Below are 17,668 nucleotides of genomic sequence, written 5' to 3' on the forward strand. Positions count from 1 at the left end.
TGTCACTTGGTCTCCCTCAGTATACCAATTCAGTCATTTAGTGTCTTTATTTGCAGCTTCTTCCTGTGCTTCTGGCCTCTATGTAATGTGCGTCTCTGCCTCCTTACACCTTTGAGAGCATGCCTGCATTGACTGCCATGTCAAAAGCAAAGTGACAGGTCTATATTTCTTCAACAGATAATAAAGTTTAATTCAGCTATCTTAAGTGAGATTGTGTCCGCCTTATTTAAAACTGTGGAGTGACTACTGCTTAAGGATTAAGTTAGACTTCTTATCAGAAAGCTAAGTGGGTGAAGTTTAGAAGTGTGTTTGGCAGGGTAAGAAGGATGTGGAACTAAAAGGGACTTTGTAATGAAATAGCAGCTCATGGCAGTTTGTAACCTGAAGTGCACCTAAAACTGCGTACATCAGTGTTGCAGGACTGAAAGGGGCTAATGTGACCCCAGTTTTTGAGTTAGAGAGATACAAGTTAGTTCGCCTTATGTCAGTATCAAGCAAATTAGTAGAAACTACACTAAAGAACAGTACTAGTGAGCACACAGGTAAATGCAGTAGATGGAGGAGGAAGATGGACTCCACTGTTTGCAAAAGACAGTGGTACAACAGATCTTACCAAGATCTTAGAAGGTGTCAAGAAGCATGAGGGTGGTGATATAGATCTGGTGTGATTTGTTTGGACAGATAAAACTTTCTCTGTGGATTTCACAAGATGGTTGCCTATTTTAGTCTGTCCCATGTGTGGTTTTTTGTTGTTGTTTGTTTGTTTGTTTGTTTGTTTCCTGTTGGCCACTGTTGGAACAAGGTACTATCAAGTTGGGCCTCTAATCCCACACAGTTTTATCTGTTACAGAGACAGTGCTGATTGTAACAGAAGTAGTAGCTGACTGACTAAAGGTTTTTGGAGGCTTGCACAGATGTATTAATGTTACTTTTTTATGTAAATGTGTTGTAGACTGTTGTAGCTAATTACTTAGAGGAGCTGCATATTAGGAATGCTGCAGATTCAAAGTACAAGATAACTGCTCACGTTAATTTCTCAACTGTATACTTTTAATGTCGAACTACCTCCTAAGTTTGTGGTGAAGGCATAAAATATATGTATCTTACACTAATTTTTCCTTTCTCAGATCGAATTTATTCTGTTTTTAAATACTGAATAAGATGAAACCTTAGTGGCTCTGGAGAGGTTGTGTGACAAAAATCAAAGTCTGTAATGGCATGTGGCATGTTGGTTCACTCTGAAGGTTGGAGGTAGGACAAGAAATAAAAACCATTAATGGTATTTTGTCTTTTAAGTTTTTTTGATACCACCATTTACATGCACAGATGATGAGACAGACAACTCTGTTTTTCTAGCTTAAGTCTTAAAATTATTTTATTTTTATTTTTTTTAGCATACAGTCTGACTTCTTTACCAATGGGTGCTGGGGAGTAGCTATATTTTGTCCTCTGAATGTTGCCATTGTTCGCAGTCACAAGTCAGGTGTTACGGTGTGAGAGTTTTTTCAGGTTTTCACTTGAGGCTATCCATTATTAAGATTAGGTAGACACATTGACCCTAGGGGTATGTGTTTAACAGGGACATATTGTACTCATTTCAGATGCTTCAGGATAGATACTGAGCTATCAAGATCATTGTTTTTTATTTACCTGCAACTTAGATCAATTATTTGGCATCTCTTTGGTAAGTTTAATTTAATAGATGTCATTCAATTCACAGAATCTTAAAAGAGAAACTTTCATTCAGTGCCTGTTACACATAACTAAGACTGTTAGCTCAGGTCTGTATTTCTGATTCTATAGAATATCTGTATCTTGGTTAAGTGTACGTTGTATTGTAGGAAGGTTGAAGGAAAAATACCAACGCATGTTATTGACGTGTAGGATAAGTTTCAATACTTGGATGTAGAATATGTCAAATGACCATTGAGAGCTAATCTCTTAAGTCCCCAACCACTGGAAGAATCTGATGTGCAAGGGTATACTAGTAAAGTCTAAGGCTATTTGCAGTTGCGTAATTAATAACACTAACTCTTGATAGTGGTTCTTCAGTCTTGTTAGATGTTTATCAAGGAAGTCTAGTTACAGCCATGTTATTATGAGAAAAATGGAAACAGGAAGCTTACAGATACTTGCTATTAGTGCCCAAATTTTCTTGAATGTTAAGTTGGTAGTTTAAACTGTATAGTTACTTGAAGTCAACTGTAAGTTCTCTTCATGGAATTCTTTTAAAATCTATGTGCTTCTCCCTGTCTTTTTCTTTATTGAGACTCCTGTCACGACTTGTACTGCTGCATCCTTTTCTGTAGGCAACAACATCTTGGTATAGAACTCGTCTTTCTAAGTTGTAAACAAGATGATCCAAAATTGGTACAAGTAAAACTCTTTACACAATTATACAGAGTGGGCTATACATAAAGTCTAGGTCTCCTTTTGTGCATTTGGAAGTAAAGCAACAATTCTTCAAACTAGTCAAGATGCAATCTGTTTTTGAACGTGAAAGCTCTTGTCAACAACAGTTACAATTAGTACTCAGATGCATCATCCGACTACAAAGTTTTCATATGCTGCCACTTGGAATGTTGAAGTACCGTCCTTTTCTTGAGGTCCAAGGTAGTGTTTCTTCTGTAAGACAGAATAAATTACTTGCTGAATTTCCAGTGGTACCTTGCAGATATTGGCAGGCTTTATGTAGGCTTCTGTGTGCCTGTGTAGAAGTAGGCAGATGTGGGATGGCATTCCTCTTGAAGTGGTAGCACCTTATTGTAAGTCACGCTAATGGATATGAACGTGACGCTACGTATTTCAGTTGCATGTTGCTAGTGATCACTTGGAAAGTAGTACTATAATTGCTTCTCTCTGTTTAAACATTTTTTATGCAAACTGGAGGTTAGACTGTGATGGCCATTCAACATGTGTTTTCCAAATTCTGTAGCGGACCTTTTGTGTTGTCCCCCCAAAAGTGAAGACATTTTTTTCAGGCTGAGTGAAAATACATGTGTGCATTTTATTTTTAGCTATAAATAAGTGTATGTGTGTACATGCATATATAAATGCATGTGCATATGCGTACAATGTGTATATAGTAGAACATGCAGCAAAACATGGAAACAGACACTGCTTCACTCAGCTGGGTGTACATCGTATGTTTTAAATTTGTAGTGAAGTTGGTTACCAGAAACTTTGTGGAGAAACAGACGAGGATTTGCTTAACAAATATGACATGGATGTGTTGGGTATGTTTAGAGCAATCTTTTAACAATTAAAGGAAGGATTCCAACTTTTTAAAGTAAATTATTTCAGAAGAACATTGGTAGATGAAAACTATATATGTTGGTGGACTCCAGGTGACTTGGAGTAATGTAATTCCATAAGCGTCGTGTCCTAGCTTATGTTGGAAAAAGCATTTTGTAAGCCTGTTTTTCTTAAGACCCAAATTTTGGTAGCATTTGTAATGGCACAGTGCAGAATATTACCATGGAGAGATAAAATACTCTAGAAGGATACCTTTTATTAATTGTGTTATTTTCTTCTTTCTCCTGAATTAGTTTTAATGGTGGCAAATACCAGAGTTCTTCTGTTATCTCCAAGCAGGTGTGTTCTACTTTGAATTGTAAAAGCTTCTTAAAGCTGAAGACAATTGAAAAGGACATATTATGTGTATAGAAGATAAAATGAGGACGTATATTATATATAGGAAAATTAATATTATGTAATAGCTGATAAGTTAGTTGTGAAGACTGCAAACTGGAATTATGTGAATGCTCTTGAACATGAATTAACGGAGGTTTTTTTTATTATTATTTCTAAGTAATTCTAGTAATTCAACTTGTGAATTATGTCACCTCAAATACAATGACTAACTGTTTAATCAAAAATTTGTCACTTGAGGCTTCATGAAGAAAACTGACCTAACTGGTGCTACCTGTGACAGTTCCTGTTGAGATTCTTCTGAAAATTCTTGGCTTCAGTAATGTAAAAGCTTCTGAAAAGGCCAGACACCTGTAGTTCTAAATGAGAACGTGTATGATGAGACCTGCTGAAACGTGCTGGCTTTCTTTCCTCCTTGCCTTATGATTAGAAAGGGGCTTTTGTTTGATTCTCGTAATGTTTGAATCTCTAAAAGAACTTAATCTTTTTAAATGTCATTATAATTATGAAAAACAATCTCTTTTGTGGATAGGATTTATTTAATTGCAAGTGTTGCCAATAATGTTATGCTGAGCTCTCTATTAATACCAACTTTCTTAAAGGGTAGTTTAAATTCTTTAGTTATGTTCTCTTAGTAAGATATTTTGTTTCTTTTCATTCTAGGCTATTTTACTTTCTAGAAGAGAGGGTCAAGCAGGATCCCCTGAAAAGCCGTTGTCTGATCTGGGTCGTCTCTCATACTTGGCTTACTGGAAAAGTGTAATTTTAGAATACCTTAACTGCCCCATGAAAAACAAATCAGCATCAAAGGAATGAGTCGAGCTACAGGAATGTGTCCGCATGATATTGCCACAACCCTGCAGCAGCATAGTATGATAGATAAAAGAGAAGATAGGTCAGTGAATCTTATAAAAATTAAAAAAAATGATGAGACAAATACTTACTTTCTCTGCATACAAAACACGTGATATAAAAAATGCCCATGTAAAATTCTGACTTTAAAATGAATAACAATCTACTGAAGAAGTCAGTAAGGCCGTTTCATTTAGTATCATCATCTGTAAGTACAATTCCTGACTGTTGCTTTGCAAATATATTGCTTTGAATACCAATGAGGGAAAGATTTGGTTTTATGGGTGGCAGCCTCTCTCTACAAACCCATTTTTCAGTCATTACTGAATTTCACAAAAGTCATAGGATTGGGTCAGCTCTTCGTGAAGTCCTGCCCAAGGTACTGGGAATACAAACTTTTTTTTTTAGAGTTTATATTTAATGCTATGATCAATATTGAAAGTTAATGCACTGAGAAGGTGAGTTCCTATTTTGTGAATGTCATCTTTCTTAATGATTGTGATTGCTGTTTTAAACACTGAGTAATTTTATGTATTGCATTTTTTAATTTTAATTTTTATTTTTTTATACAAAAAGCATTAAATGACTTTCAGTGGTATTTGTGTTTCTCAAGACCTTAATTCTTTCTGGATGGTCCAATCGTGGAAACATAATTAAGTGAAATTGCCTTGCAAACAGTGAGGTGCCAAGAAATAAAATGAAGATCACAGATTAGCTCAGCCTCGGTAACTTTTATGTGCACCAGTACTAGTATTCAAAACTAGCAAGTTTTGAACTGATAAGAATGCAAGTATTCAAAAAGGAGATTGGCCTACAGATAGTGTTATGAGAGTGGTTTAGAAGGCTGTCGTTAGAATAAAACCTTAATTTTCTGGGGTGCTTATTTGTAGGCAACCTGATGGGACAAAAGCATTTTACGAGAGAAATAAGTATGTATTAATTTCTTGTGTGAAACTTGTGCCCTTTCACAAATTACTATAGGCTTTGAATACTGTCATCCAGTTAGAAAATAATGCTTTTTCATCTACAGAATTCAAATTACTTTATAAATGCAGTCAGTTAGTTTTTTTTTTTTTCCACAGGTAGTAAAGCTTAGACAGGGACATGAACTGACCCGGCTAAAGGTATCCAGGTCAGTGGCTGAGCCAGGAAAAGAAATCACATCTTTGAAATGCCTGTCCAGAGATTTACCTTAGGAGTCAGGAATGGTTCCTTATTATTTCTTACGTTTAATTCATTTTCTTACATTAGTGCAGTAGAGGTTTGTCACAGTTCTGCAAAAAATTTTCACTCGGATATGATTTTTTTTTCCAAGTATTCTCTGGTGGAAAAGTAATGTTGTCACTTAATCACTTAATCTTTTTTTTTTTTTTTAAGCCTTCAAAATCCTTGCTTAAAAGAAGTTTAAACTTTTATAGTTATTTACTTTATAACAGGATACTTCAGCGGGGAATGTGCTAGCATAGTACTATTATGTTAGTCCTTTGTCTACATTTGATATGCTACTTCATAATAATTAGGAAGCTGTTTTCTACTGCATCAGCATAGTAGAGAGGTACATTTTAATGTTTTGTTAGAAGACCTGTGTTTATAACGTGCTTTCGTGTCCAGTTAGCTGCCATCTTCAGTTACAGTATTACAAGTTTCTCAGTCTTTGCTTCATGATCCACAGTGTTTTCTGTTTTTATTTGTATGCCATATTAAAATTGGAAACTGCTCTGGCAGAGTGAGGGCCTACACTAAACCTACTGCATGTATTTAGACTGGTTTACTATAACAACTTAACTTTCTTCCCTAGTGATGTTTAGTGGTTGGGTTTCCTTTCATCAACTGTTGTTTCCTTACTTTCTTAGAAAACAGTCAGCAGTGTATGTTATCTATGTACATTAGCTGTTATTTTTAGTTGATTAATCTGTTGCTTTACCAGTCTATTTTCACAGGTTATTGTGCAAAAGGATTTAATCTGTAGGAAGATTGTTTTACATGATCACTTTCTAAAATAAAATACTGTTTGTTGGATTGTAGATTTGTAATTATTAGAAGGGAAAAGCTGATTTCAAGTCATATGGAGAAACTGAAAGCAAATCCACGTATTAATGAAGTAGATCCTGAAAGCTTGAGATGGACTCCTCTGTTAGTTTCTAATGCTGCAGTTTCTGAAGAAGAGAGAGAAGCAGAAAAGGAGGTAATAGCAGCAACTTTTTTCTGAATTTCCTTTCTTTTCAATTTCATCATTCCCTAATATTCAACAGTAGGCTACCTTAAATAGAGCAGTTGTAATTTTGACCTCTGCCTAATTATGGAGGATACTGATTATGTTGTAACACACAGTTTTGGAAACTGCTCAGCAAGACGTGGTAACTTTTGGGGGATGAATATTAAAACTTAAAAACGTGAATCTCTTGTTGTGGAGCTGTATTTATCACTCCTGAGGTAGTCAAGGAGCATGTAATCAGATCAAATTTGGTGCAGAGCTCAGGGGCTGCAATGTCAATTGATTCTTTGTGTTATGAACTTGCTCAAGTGATCCATGTCAGTGGGCATGTAATGTAGTGCTAAAGGACTTAAATCAATTCGCTGCATCATTAATAGTGCTAAATATCCCATGAAATGCAATCTTCTTTGGTTTGTTATCCTAACTGTTGTAAAGGAGCCTACTAGATGATTCAGCTGAAATGTTGTTGCTAGGTTAGCCAGCAGTGCTAATCAGGGTTGACTTATTGTAACTCTTTAGCTGAACGTAAAGGATATGGCTAAGTAAATGCTGTTTCAGTGACCCGTTATTTTAACCTCAACCCTTCAGGCTGAGCGTCTGATGGAGCAAGCTAGCTGCTGGGAAAAGGAAGAGCAAGAAATTTTCTCCACAAGAACTAATAGTAGGCAATCACCTGCAAAAGTACAATCTAAAAATAAATATTTGCGATCTCCAGAAAGTGTGGCAGTGGTGGGGAACGAGGGCAATCCACAGAGCAATCTAAGGAGAGCAGCGAGGAGGATGGTGGGGATGAGAATCAGCAGAGTTCACCTCCCCGGCTGACAAAGCCACAGTCGCTGGCCATAAAAAGAAAGGTGTGTTATTCAGTGGTTTGATTTTGTCATTTAACTCTGATTTCAATAAAAGCATTATCATCACAATAACAGCCTATTTTGTTTACAAGTATTTATTAGACTGTTTTAGTTCTTTTCTGTATCGTTAGAGCACTGAATGCTTCCTGTATTTGTTTTCTTCCCTTCCATCCAACTTTTTATCTTTTCAATTTTTTCTTTATCTTATAAATTTGTCACATGTAAAAACATGGGTGCCACCAAAGAAATCAGAATTTCGTGTTTATTTTTAAACTAGTGACTGCCATCTGCTGTTGGGCATTGGTACTGATTCAATATTTTAATGGTTTTTCCTTTTTCCCTTTTTCATTTTAAGATGGACTCCAATTTGAGGGGTTTGAATTCTTACAGTCCATTAATACAGGAAATCTGTAAGGGGAGTACTTTTTTTCCAGACAAAAAGGCAGTTATGTTTTAAACCATATTCTTCTCATCTCAAAGAAATTGAAATGTCAATTTCTGCTTGCTGCAGTGTTTACATAGTCTTGAATTTTGTTGAGAAGTTAGCTGTTTGAATGGCTTAAATTACTGAAATAAGCACCCCAAAATTTTAAAACACATGATTTAGCATGTGTTTAGGTGTCTTTGGTGAGAATTAGGGAATTGGAGTGTCTTTTTGTTTTTATTTTCAATTAACAGACTTCAAAGAAACTATCAGTCTCTGAGAAATATATATGCATAGCAATAGAAATAAAATATTAGCTAGCTTGCTTTATAGCAGCTAACCATGGGATTCTTTATTGTAGTGGTAAGACCAATGTGAAGCTTGAGGTGCATTTCCTTTGCTTTTACTTTTTAAATATACTTTTTTTTTTTGTAAAATAGAAATCAGAAATGTAGAAGACAATCTGATACTTGTGACTGTTCTTGAATTCTAAATCTACAGTGGAAAATCTTGTAAATACAATTTATTTATTACTGCTATGAATGTTATTTAACAGAAGTAGAATGTAGAAATCGCTGTTGTATGAAGAAACTTCTAGTCCTCATTTTTCACCTACAGAAGGGTTTGTGTGTATGCATAAATACATACTGGTTTTAACTGTGTATACTTTAGACATTTTACCCATGGAGTAGATCTACATTTACATTTGATACCATGTAAGGTATTTTGGAATGAGTAAATTGATTAAGGTGAACTCACTTAACATAAATGTATTTACTAGTGCACCAAGTCAACTGACAAAACAGGAATGTAGGAAGAGTTATATTTGTGGAATTATTTTTCAGAGACCTTTCCTACTGAAAAAGAAAAGAGGCCGTAAACGCAGAAGGATTAATAGCAGTGTTACAACAGAGACAATTTCTGAAACAACAGAGGTGTTGAATGAGCCATTTGATAACTCAGATGAGGAACGTCCCATGCCACAGCTAGAACCTACCTGTGAGATGGATGGGGAAGATGATGACTTGAAGCCTGTGATTAGAAAACTTTTGAGTATCAGCCTGGGCAGCAGAAACAGGAGAAGGAGGAAGACCAGAACAAGGAGGAGAAAGACATTCGTTGTTACAGGAGTGATGACAACTGTACAAGTAAGCTGAAAATGTTCTTATCTTAACAAAATTAATTTGTCATGTGGGTTTGAAAGTAAATGTTATTTTTGTCATAAATAGGAAAGTTATAAAAAAGTTGTTTGGCTATTTTGATCTTAAAATCGTATCGTAATGATTTCTGCTTAGAGGTGCTACTGGAGGCCATTAATCTTGCATAATTTATTAGAATTTGGCAGTGGCTTCAGGGTTTTTTTTGTTTGTTTGCTTTTTTTCCTCTATCCCAGGAGTATTAATACTATAATATTTTTGTTCAGAAAAAAGAGTTTTCCAGTCTGAAACACAGGAGTCCATGCCATGTTGCCAAAAACAACTTCTCTGTCCCTGCAACAGGCACTTCATACTCCACAGAGCAAGAGTATCTTTGGAATGTTATCTAGTCTTGTTTTTGTATCTTGGTAAAAGATACAAGCAAAAAGGAAGATCTACTTTACAGAAATACCTTTCTGTTCAACATTGTTGGTAATTCAATGAAATGTCTGTAGTTTCTGGGGAACAATATGTCCTCATCTGCATTCAGCACTGTGGTACCTGTTTCTATCCCTGCAAAAGAGATGGTTTTAACTGCTTATCTAGTTTGATTTCAAATATATTTCCTGGCAGAAAGCTAATGGATGGTTAGTGAAACTACTATTGAGCTACTCTAAATGTATGCTCATCCCTTGACCTCCTGGCTCTCAAATTACATTTGTAAGTTTTAATTCCAGAATGAATGACTGGATTCTTAGGGCTACATATTTTCTTTAAGAAGCCAGTAGGTACTACTTCCATGTTTTTGTAATTACATGGAAGGTTTAATCTTTGTGATCCTCAGCTAAGGGATCATCCACTAATTTCTATTTTAAAACAGCTTTTGTGCAACTAGAACAGCCATGCTTATGAGTGTTGATGCTGTTACAAACCAGTCCGCAGGTACATTGGAATATTACTGCTTTTTCATGCTTCTTAGTAGGACTTGATTAAACCAGTAGTAGCAAATTCAGTGTTCTAGCTATGTATGTCCCAGTGATCAGGTTTGTACTTTGCTAATGAAACTGATATTGTGTATTTGTCCATGGACCATGTCGTCGCATTAATTGACTGTAGTAGTGTTACAGTACTACAGTGAGAGGCAGAAATCAGCAAAGGAATATCACTGAAGCCTTCACACTCCCAAGTGCAGCATGTTGTATCTTGAGAATTCACGCCTTTTTCTGGTATATATGTAAGTGGTACCTAGGGAGAAAGAAGAGAAGAGTGATTGGAGAGTTTTTTTTAATAGTCAGTGGATTAATTTAGTGTTCTCATGTGCTCTGTTTAATTTCAGTTATCTTTTAGCTTTTGTCATGTGTTATGAGTTGTGCCATGATATGCTGCCCCTAAGAAGATACTTTTGAATGAACCACCTTTTTTCAGTGTTGGCACTAAGGCATGATTAGATGCTTACTCTAGCCTGTCGTCCAGCATGGTCAAACAGGTGACTCCAGACTCTCACATTCCTACTGTCAAAACAAAACAAAAAACAAAAACCCAAAACACATTAGCTTCATGTCTATATAAAGTGATGACAGAGTTCTCATTCTAAAAATAAGGTTAATAATCACATCCTTGGATGATATGTTTGCTTTAGTTTACATGTGGTGTGATTTAAATCTCTAGGGTTCTTTTAGTGTATAAATGGTGGTTCTAATGGTCACTGTTAAAAGGCCACCAATCAAGAGGCACTTTACATATCTACGTAAGTGTGTTTAAGCTGTGCTTATTATGTATTTCTTTTGTGGTATAAAATCTGTTTATAGCTCTCATTCCAGAGTTTCTTAATGCATTTTGAGTTTATAAATTACTTTGGGTTTATGTTTGAAAGTATTGATTCATTAGTCTGTGCAAGCTAAGATGTTTTCTTTTGTCTCTGTTGCCTCCCAAAGATAATACAGATGATGTAGCTGTGTTGGAAGAAAGCACTAAAGACAATCTTGAACCTTAAAGAGTAAGCAGGGTTGGCCTAAAGGAGTTAAGCGTGGTCCATCTAAATGGAGGCAAAACAAAGAAAGAAAACCTGGCTTTAAGCTTAATTTATACACTCCACCTGAGACTCCTATGGAGCCTGACTATCAGGTGCTGGTAGAGGAACAAAAGGAAGTAGCTGAAGATAAGCCCTGCCCTGTTCCTGCTGTTATGGAGGAAGAGATTAAAGAGCCTGCTGAAGGATTACCACCACCAGATGATAAGGTAAAAGAGGTAGAACCTGAACCTCTGCATCCATCCAGTGAACCCTTTGAAAACAAGAAAATGATATGGTGAAAGTGGGGGAAGAAGAAAGGAATGTAGAAGAAAGTGGAATCGATTCAAAAGGTGAAGAAAAAGACAAGCCAGATGAGGCTTTTCTGCAAAAAGAAGAGTCCGTGCACTTGGATGATCATGAGGAAGATGAAGAGGATGACGAAGAACCTTCTCACAATGAGGATCATGATGCAGATGATGAGGACGATAGCCACATGGGTTCAGCAGAAGTGGAGAAAGAGGATTTGCCTGGTGAAGCTTTCAAAGAAATGCTGGAAACACAACAGTCTTTTTTAGACGTAAATGTTCAAACTGGTAATTCAAATCAGGAGGACTTAATGAATTGTAGTGTTGACCTTGCAGCTGATGAGTGTGAAAGTGACCAGAAAGAAGTAACTACAGCTTTAGATCCAGTGCCGGAATCTGATGATGATCATGCAGATAACAACCAGGACCAAAAAGCTGATGAAGAATTACATTCAGATTTCAAGGGAGAGAGTACTGAGACCATGGAGATTGATTCTGAGACTGTTCAAGCAGTACAGTCTCTAACCCAAGAAGCAAGTGAACATGAAGATACATTTCAGGATTGTGCAGAGACTCAAGAGGCCTGTAGAAGTTTGCAAAACTATGCCCATACCGACCAAAGTCCCCAGATGACCACTCTGGATGATTGTCAGCAGTCTGACCACAGTAGCCCTGTTTCCTCTGTGCACTCTCATCCCAGCCAGTCAGTTCGTTCTGTTAATAGTCCAAATGTTGCTCCGTTAGAGAACAACTATGCTCAGATCAGCCCAGATCAAAGTGCTATTTCTGTGCCATCTCTACAGAACATGGAGACCAGTCCAATGATGGATGTTCCCTCAGTTTCTGATCATTCGCAACAAGTTGTGGATAGTGGGTTTAGTGATTTAGGAAGCATTGAGAGTACAACAGAAAACTATGAAAACCCAAGCAGTTACGATTCTACAATGGGCAGTAGTATCTGTGGAAACAACTCTTCACAAAACAGTTGCTCGTACAGTAGCCTTACGTCTAGTAACCTAACACAGAGCAGCTGTGCAGTGACACAGCAGATGTCTAACATCAATGGAAGCTGCAGTATGATGCAACAAACAAATATCAGCTCCCCTCCCACTTGTAATGTAAAATCTCCCCAAGGTTGTGTTGTTGAAAGGCCTCCAAGCAGCAACCAACAGTTATCTCAGTGCAGCATGGCCGCTAACTTTACACCACCTATGCAGTTAACTGAAATCCCCGAGACTGGCAATGCCAACATTGGCTTATACGAAAGAATGGGTCAGAGCGAATTCGGACCGGGGCATTACTCCCAGCCATCGGCCACCTTTAGCCTTGCCAAACTGCAACAGTTAACTAACACGCTTATGGATCATTCTTTGCCTTACAGCCATTCAGCTGCTGTAACTTCCTATGCAAACAGTGCCTCTTTGTCCACCCCCCTAAGTAATACAGGGCTTGTTCAGCTTTCTCAGTCTCCACATGCTGTTCCTGGAGGACCCCCAGCACAGGCTACCATGACCCCTCCCCCTAACCTTACTCCTCCTCCCATGAATTTGCCACCTCCCCTTTTGCAGCGTAATATGACTTCATCAAATATAGGAATATCCCACACCCAAAGACTGCAGACTCAAATGGCCAGCAAAGGTCATGTTTCTGTAAGAACCAAATCCACACCTCTGCCACCTGCTGCAGCAGCTCATCAGCCCCAAATTTACGGGCGTGCTTCACAGACTGTGGCCATGCAAGGGCCCGCGCGGACCTTAACAATGCAGCGTGGTATGAACATGAGCGTAAACTTGATGCCAGCGCCAGCTTATAATGTCAATTCAGTGAACATGAATATGAATACCCTTAATGCTATGAATGGTTATAGTATGTCCCAGCCGATGATGAATAGCGGATATCACAGTAATCATGGGTATATGAATCAAACGCCCCAGTACCCTATGCAGATGCAGATGGGGATGATGGGAACTCAGCCATATGCACAGCAGCCAATGCAGACAGCACCCCACAGTAACATGATGTACACCCCTCCAGGGCATCATGGCTACATGAATACAGGCATGTCTAAACAGTCTCTTAATGGCTCCTACATGAGAAGGTAGGCCCTTTGCAGAGACAAACTACCAAACTGGCGTATTGGATTGATCTGCACAAATATCTTTTGGAGAGTACGATTTCAAAACCAGCAATTGGTGTGAATGCAAAAACATTTATTTGTTGGCACCATTTAAAAGCTGTATGCAGCAGAAAGCCTTATACAAGTTTTTCTTTTTTCTTTTTTTTTCTTTTTTGCTTTAAATTTGTGGGATTTTCCTTTTCTTCTGTTTTCTTTGGGGGGAACTAGGTGGTTTTCCATTTTTTTTGTTTATTTCACTGAGCTTGAAGTTTCTGGAAAGGAAGAACTCTTTCTATGACTGCAATTACACAGCAGCTGATGGTTCAGAGCCATTTTATGTGCCTGCTCCCATTAAAAATGTGGATAAATAGACTCCAAAACTATCAGACAGTACTGAATCTTGAGCTTTTCTCTCTCCTTTCCCCACATGTAATGCCTTTTAGCAGTTCTTTTATTGTATTACTTTGTTTTGAAGGTGACACTTCCGCATGCCGCTAATGTCTTTGTTAGTGACAGTGCATTTTGTAGTACTGTACAAGTGTTGTGCTTAACAGTAAGCCATTTCTTAATTTTTTTGCCTTGATTAGGTTACCCTAGTTTGAGGGTAAAAAAACAGAACTATATTTTTGTTAATTATAAAACTTGTAAAAAAATAATAAAAAAGCTGCAAAAGCTATTCACATTTTGGTTAGTTCAAAGGGTTTTATTGCTGTATGTTTAGTGTAAAGTTGAGACTCTCTTCCATTTTGGTGACCAGTTTCTTTGGGGCTGGGATAGGGAAAAAGGCAGCTTTGTGTTTTATATATACTGTTTTGGGTTTTTGTTGATTGAGACATCTCAGTGTTTATTTGTCAAGTTTTGAAACACTTTCATATATGTCCAAATACTTGGCAGGATTTAAAAAAAAAAAAAAAGTAGTGAATTTGGTGTAAAGTTGCTATTTTATGGAAATGCCTCTAACTTTACATTTTCATTCCATCTGTAGATTTTTCTATCTTTATAAAATATTGGAGTTATTTTTTAAGGGAAAAAAATAGAGCAGTAGCGTGTGAATAGCTCAGACTAAGCTTACAGATCGCATGTAAAAAGGCAAAAGTTATTTGTGTCTGTTTATATTGCTTCCTTTTTTGTAGCCTTTGTACCTGTACAGAGTGACTGTAAGGGCCGAACAGAAGAGGCTTGATACATGTAAAAATAGGACCCAGTGACACTCTTGTATTTATCTGTTATCTTTTTAGTCAGTCACTTAAAACAAAACAAAACAAAAAGCCCATAATGAAACACCCAAGAAACAAAAATAAAAACTGCAAAAAACATCCCCCCAGCTGTACATTTTAACATAAAATAAATTATGATGAGCCATTTTTAGCCTCTTGTGTCTTGTCATAGTTTGATGTTGCATGGGAATTACCTCCTGAAACAGTGTTTGTTACAGTGCTTTCACATGCTTGATCTAAAGCCCATTAAAGTTGATGGGGTTTAGATTAGGCTGTTAGAGCCAAAGTGTAGGTTACTCATCATAATTGCATACACCTTGTGAAAATAAATATATCTAAGATTATTTTTTTTAATAATCTTAATAAAATATTGAATAAATATGTATTTAATACATTACAAGGTTGTCAATATTTAATGTATGAAACTTTTTTTCCTATAGAAAGTGTTAACATGTATGTAAAAGGGTATATGACAATGAACATGATGCTTGGACTGTATGTTAATGATAGACCTGATCTCTTCCTTTTATCATTGCTGTGTTACAAGGTGATACAAATCTTGCTTAGAACCTTCGTGTTCTGCTTGTATACCTATACACACACACACACACGTGAACACTTTTAGTCTGGCAATAGGTCTGTAAAAATTAAGAAGGCTATCTATACATGGACTTCTTGAGTGCACCAAGATTAAATCAGTGTTTGTGAATCTGCATCAGAAAAAAATCTTGTAAGAATTTTTCAAAATGCACCCAAAGTGAATGTTGCCACTGAATTCCCCTCTACCCCACTAACATTGCAGGAAGGTTGCTAACTAGGGTGAAAGAATAGGTCAGTGTAGTAGTTGAAAATACCATCTCCCATTGTAGAATGTAAAGCAGCTTTATGTATGTGATTCTATATGTTGAAAAGTCAAAGAAAATGTGTATTTTTTTAAACCTTTGAATTGCGTGCTGTTGCCAAACCAATATATTGATGCTACAGATCCAGACTCATTACCTGTTCAATTTAAATGTGATGGGGCAGCAGTCTAATCTAGCAGTGGACCTGAATGGGAGATGAAGTTTCCACTCAAATAGTACTTCAGAATAACTTTTTTTAAAAGGATTTTAGAAAGCACAATATAATGAATATTTTTGTTCATGTACTTACACTGTCACATTTGCTTTATGAAGCCGGAGAGTATTCATGGTACTTAGATGATCTGTGTGCCTCCAGAAATTCACTGTCACATTTTATTATGCTTAGGGAAAGGAAAGATGAACTCAAGAGTTAATGTGTAGCCTTTGAGTGTGTATAACTAGGACCTTGCATCTTGGTTGAATAACTTCATGTCAAAATAGCAACATGTCTTAGGTTTTTTTTACTTTCATGTTTTTAGAGTGAATATGGAAGACACCTGGGTTTTTATCTACTGCTGTTCAGTTTCAGGTTCCCAAGTCTGCAATAAACAGTCAAATCAGTTTTTGCCATTTCAGTATGTAGCAACCTGAAACAGAACATCCTGACTCCGGCATATTGCTAATATTCTGTATTGCAATACATGGATTAAAACTTGGGTGGAGAATGATGTGTGTTGCACAACAGGCAAGTTTCCAACATGACTTTTTATTTGAGAATGGAATTCCTTTCAGCAGGACAAATGGCTCTTCTAAATCTTTCCCCATAGTGACTGTTCAAGCTGTGAATTGCATTACTGCACTGCAATTTCTGCTTTATAAGAAGGCTGTCTCACCCTTGACAGATCTTGCTCTTGTATTGTCTGCCCATTGCAGTGTCAGTCTCGATTGTGTGCTCTAGCACCATCCCAGCTGAGAATTAGCTCTCCTTTTAGTGTCTTAAAAGAATTCTTCACCAAGTTGTAATAAATGATTCTTGTGAAATGCAGGATGTTTCCTTGCCCAAGCACTCATAGTCTTTACATAAAGAATAGGCAGTTTGACAAGTAGAATGCTTAACCACTGGTGACTTGCAAGAAGGAAACCAACTTGCCTCATTCTGCACGTACGTTGCTTGCGGACCTGGCTTTTATGTTTGTGCTGCTAACGCTTGTTATTATAGATCATGTTGGGTGAGGTTGACCAGTGATTTGCTGTAGCTGTATTGCATAAGTCGCCTACTTTGCGGAAGCTGCGTGTTCCAGAACTTTCCTTTTTCTAATTTAGCCTAATTGATTCTGGGACACTCAAAAGATAAGGAAAAGAAGCTGGGAAGTAAATACGAAGTATGTTTGCTTCAGAATTGCCTAATTGGCATAGCTGTACCAGCAGAATGCTTCAGGCAAGACCTGGTTCTAGGAACTGCCTTTGGAGCAGAACCTTCTTCATCTGGAAGCTGATGATCACTGTATTCCTGAAAGCTGCACTCTAGCCCTCTTGCAAAGACAGGAATGGTAAGTGTTGTGGTGTTCTGGCTATCAGTTCTCATAGCAGTGTAAAAAACATGACCAATTTTTGACTGATTGTGTTAGAAGATGGACAATGAAAGCAGAAGCAGAGGACTTCTAAAGGTATGAAACTTTAACATTAGTCTACTGTGTTTCAGTTTTTTGGTTTTGGGGGGATGCTTGATATGTCCATAGTAGATGGAAACAAACACTAATATACAGTGTGGTAAATAAAAAGAATGGACCTGATAGAGGTATCTGTAGTGCTTAGGATTGTCCTATTACAGTCTGTTCTGTAGAGGCCGAGACATTTAGGAGTAAGTAAACTGACCAAGATAGTAAAGACCTATGACTGTTTTTTTTCTTTTCTCTTCCCATTACTGAGCATAGTTCTCTGTATTAAAGCTGTGTGTTTCCAGGGTTGTTTATGACCTATGTGGAGATATAGGTCAAATCTTCTGTAGTGAAGCCATGGGGCATATATCAATCAAAAGCTGTTGCTTT

The 17,668-nt window shown here is 37.1% G+C and overlaps 1 protein-coding gene across 1 annotated transcript in view; it reads left to right on the forward strand.

Annotated features, from left to right (window-relative positions):
- KAT6B (lysine acetyltransferase 6B) overlaps window positions 1-15,108 on the forward strand; it is a 109,520-nt gene extending 94,412 nt beyond the window's left edge. Inside the window, 10 exon segments of the mRNA XM_040563724.1 lie at window positions 4,315-4,429; window positions 4,432-4,546; window positions 6,529-6,688; window positions 7,307-7,445; window positions 7,448-7,572; window positions 8,839-9,037; window positions 9,040-9,141; window positions 11,064-11,117; window positions 11,120-11,419; window positions 11,422-15,108. Coding sequence (XP_040419658.1) covers window positions 4,315-4,429; window positions 4,432-4,546; window positions 6,529-6,688; window positions 7,307-7,445; window positions 7,448-7,572; window positions 8,839-9,037; window positions 9,040-9,141; window positions 11,064-11,117; window positions 11,120-11,419; window positions 11,422-13,547 — 3,435 coding nt within the window. The 3' untranslated portion in view covers window positions 13,548-15,108.
- Window positions 15,109-17,668: the final 2,560 nt, after the last annotated feature.

The sequence above is a fragment of the Cygnus olor genome, chromosome 7 (genome assembly GCF_009769625.2).
Source record: "Cygnus olor isolate bCygOlo1 chromosome 7, bCygOlo1.pri.v2, whole genome shotgun sequence".
Classification (NCBI taxonomy): domain Eukaryota; kingdom Metazoa; phylum Chordata; class Aves; order Anseriformes; family Anatidae; genus Cygnus; species Cygnus olor.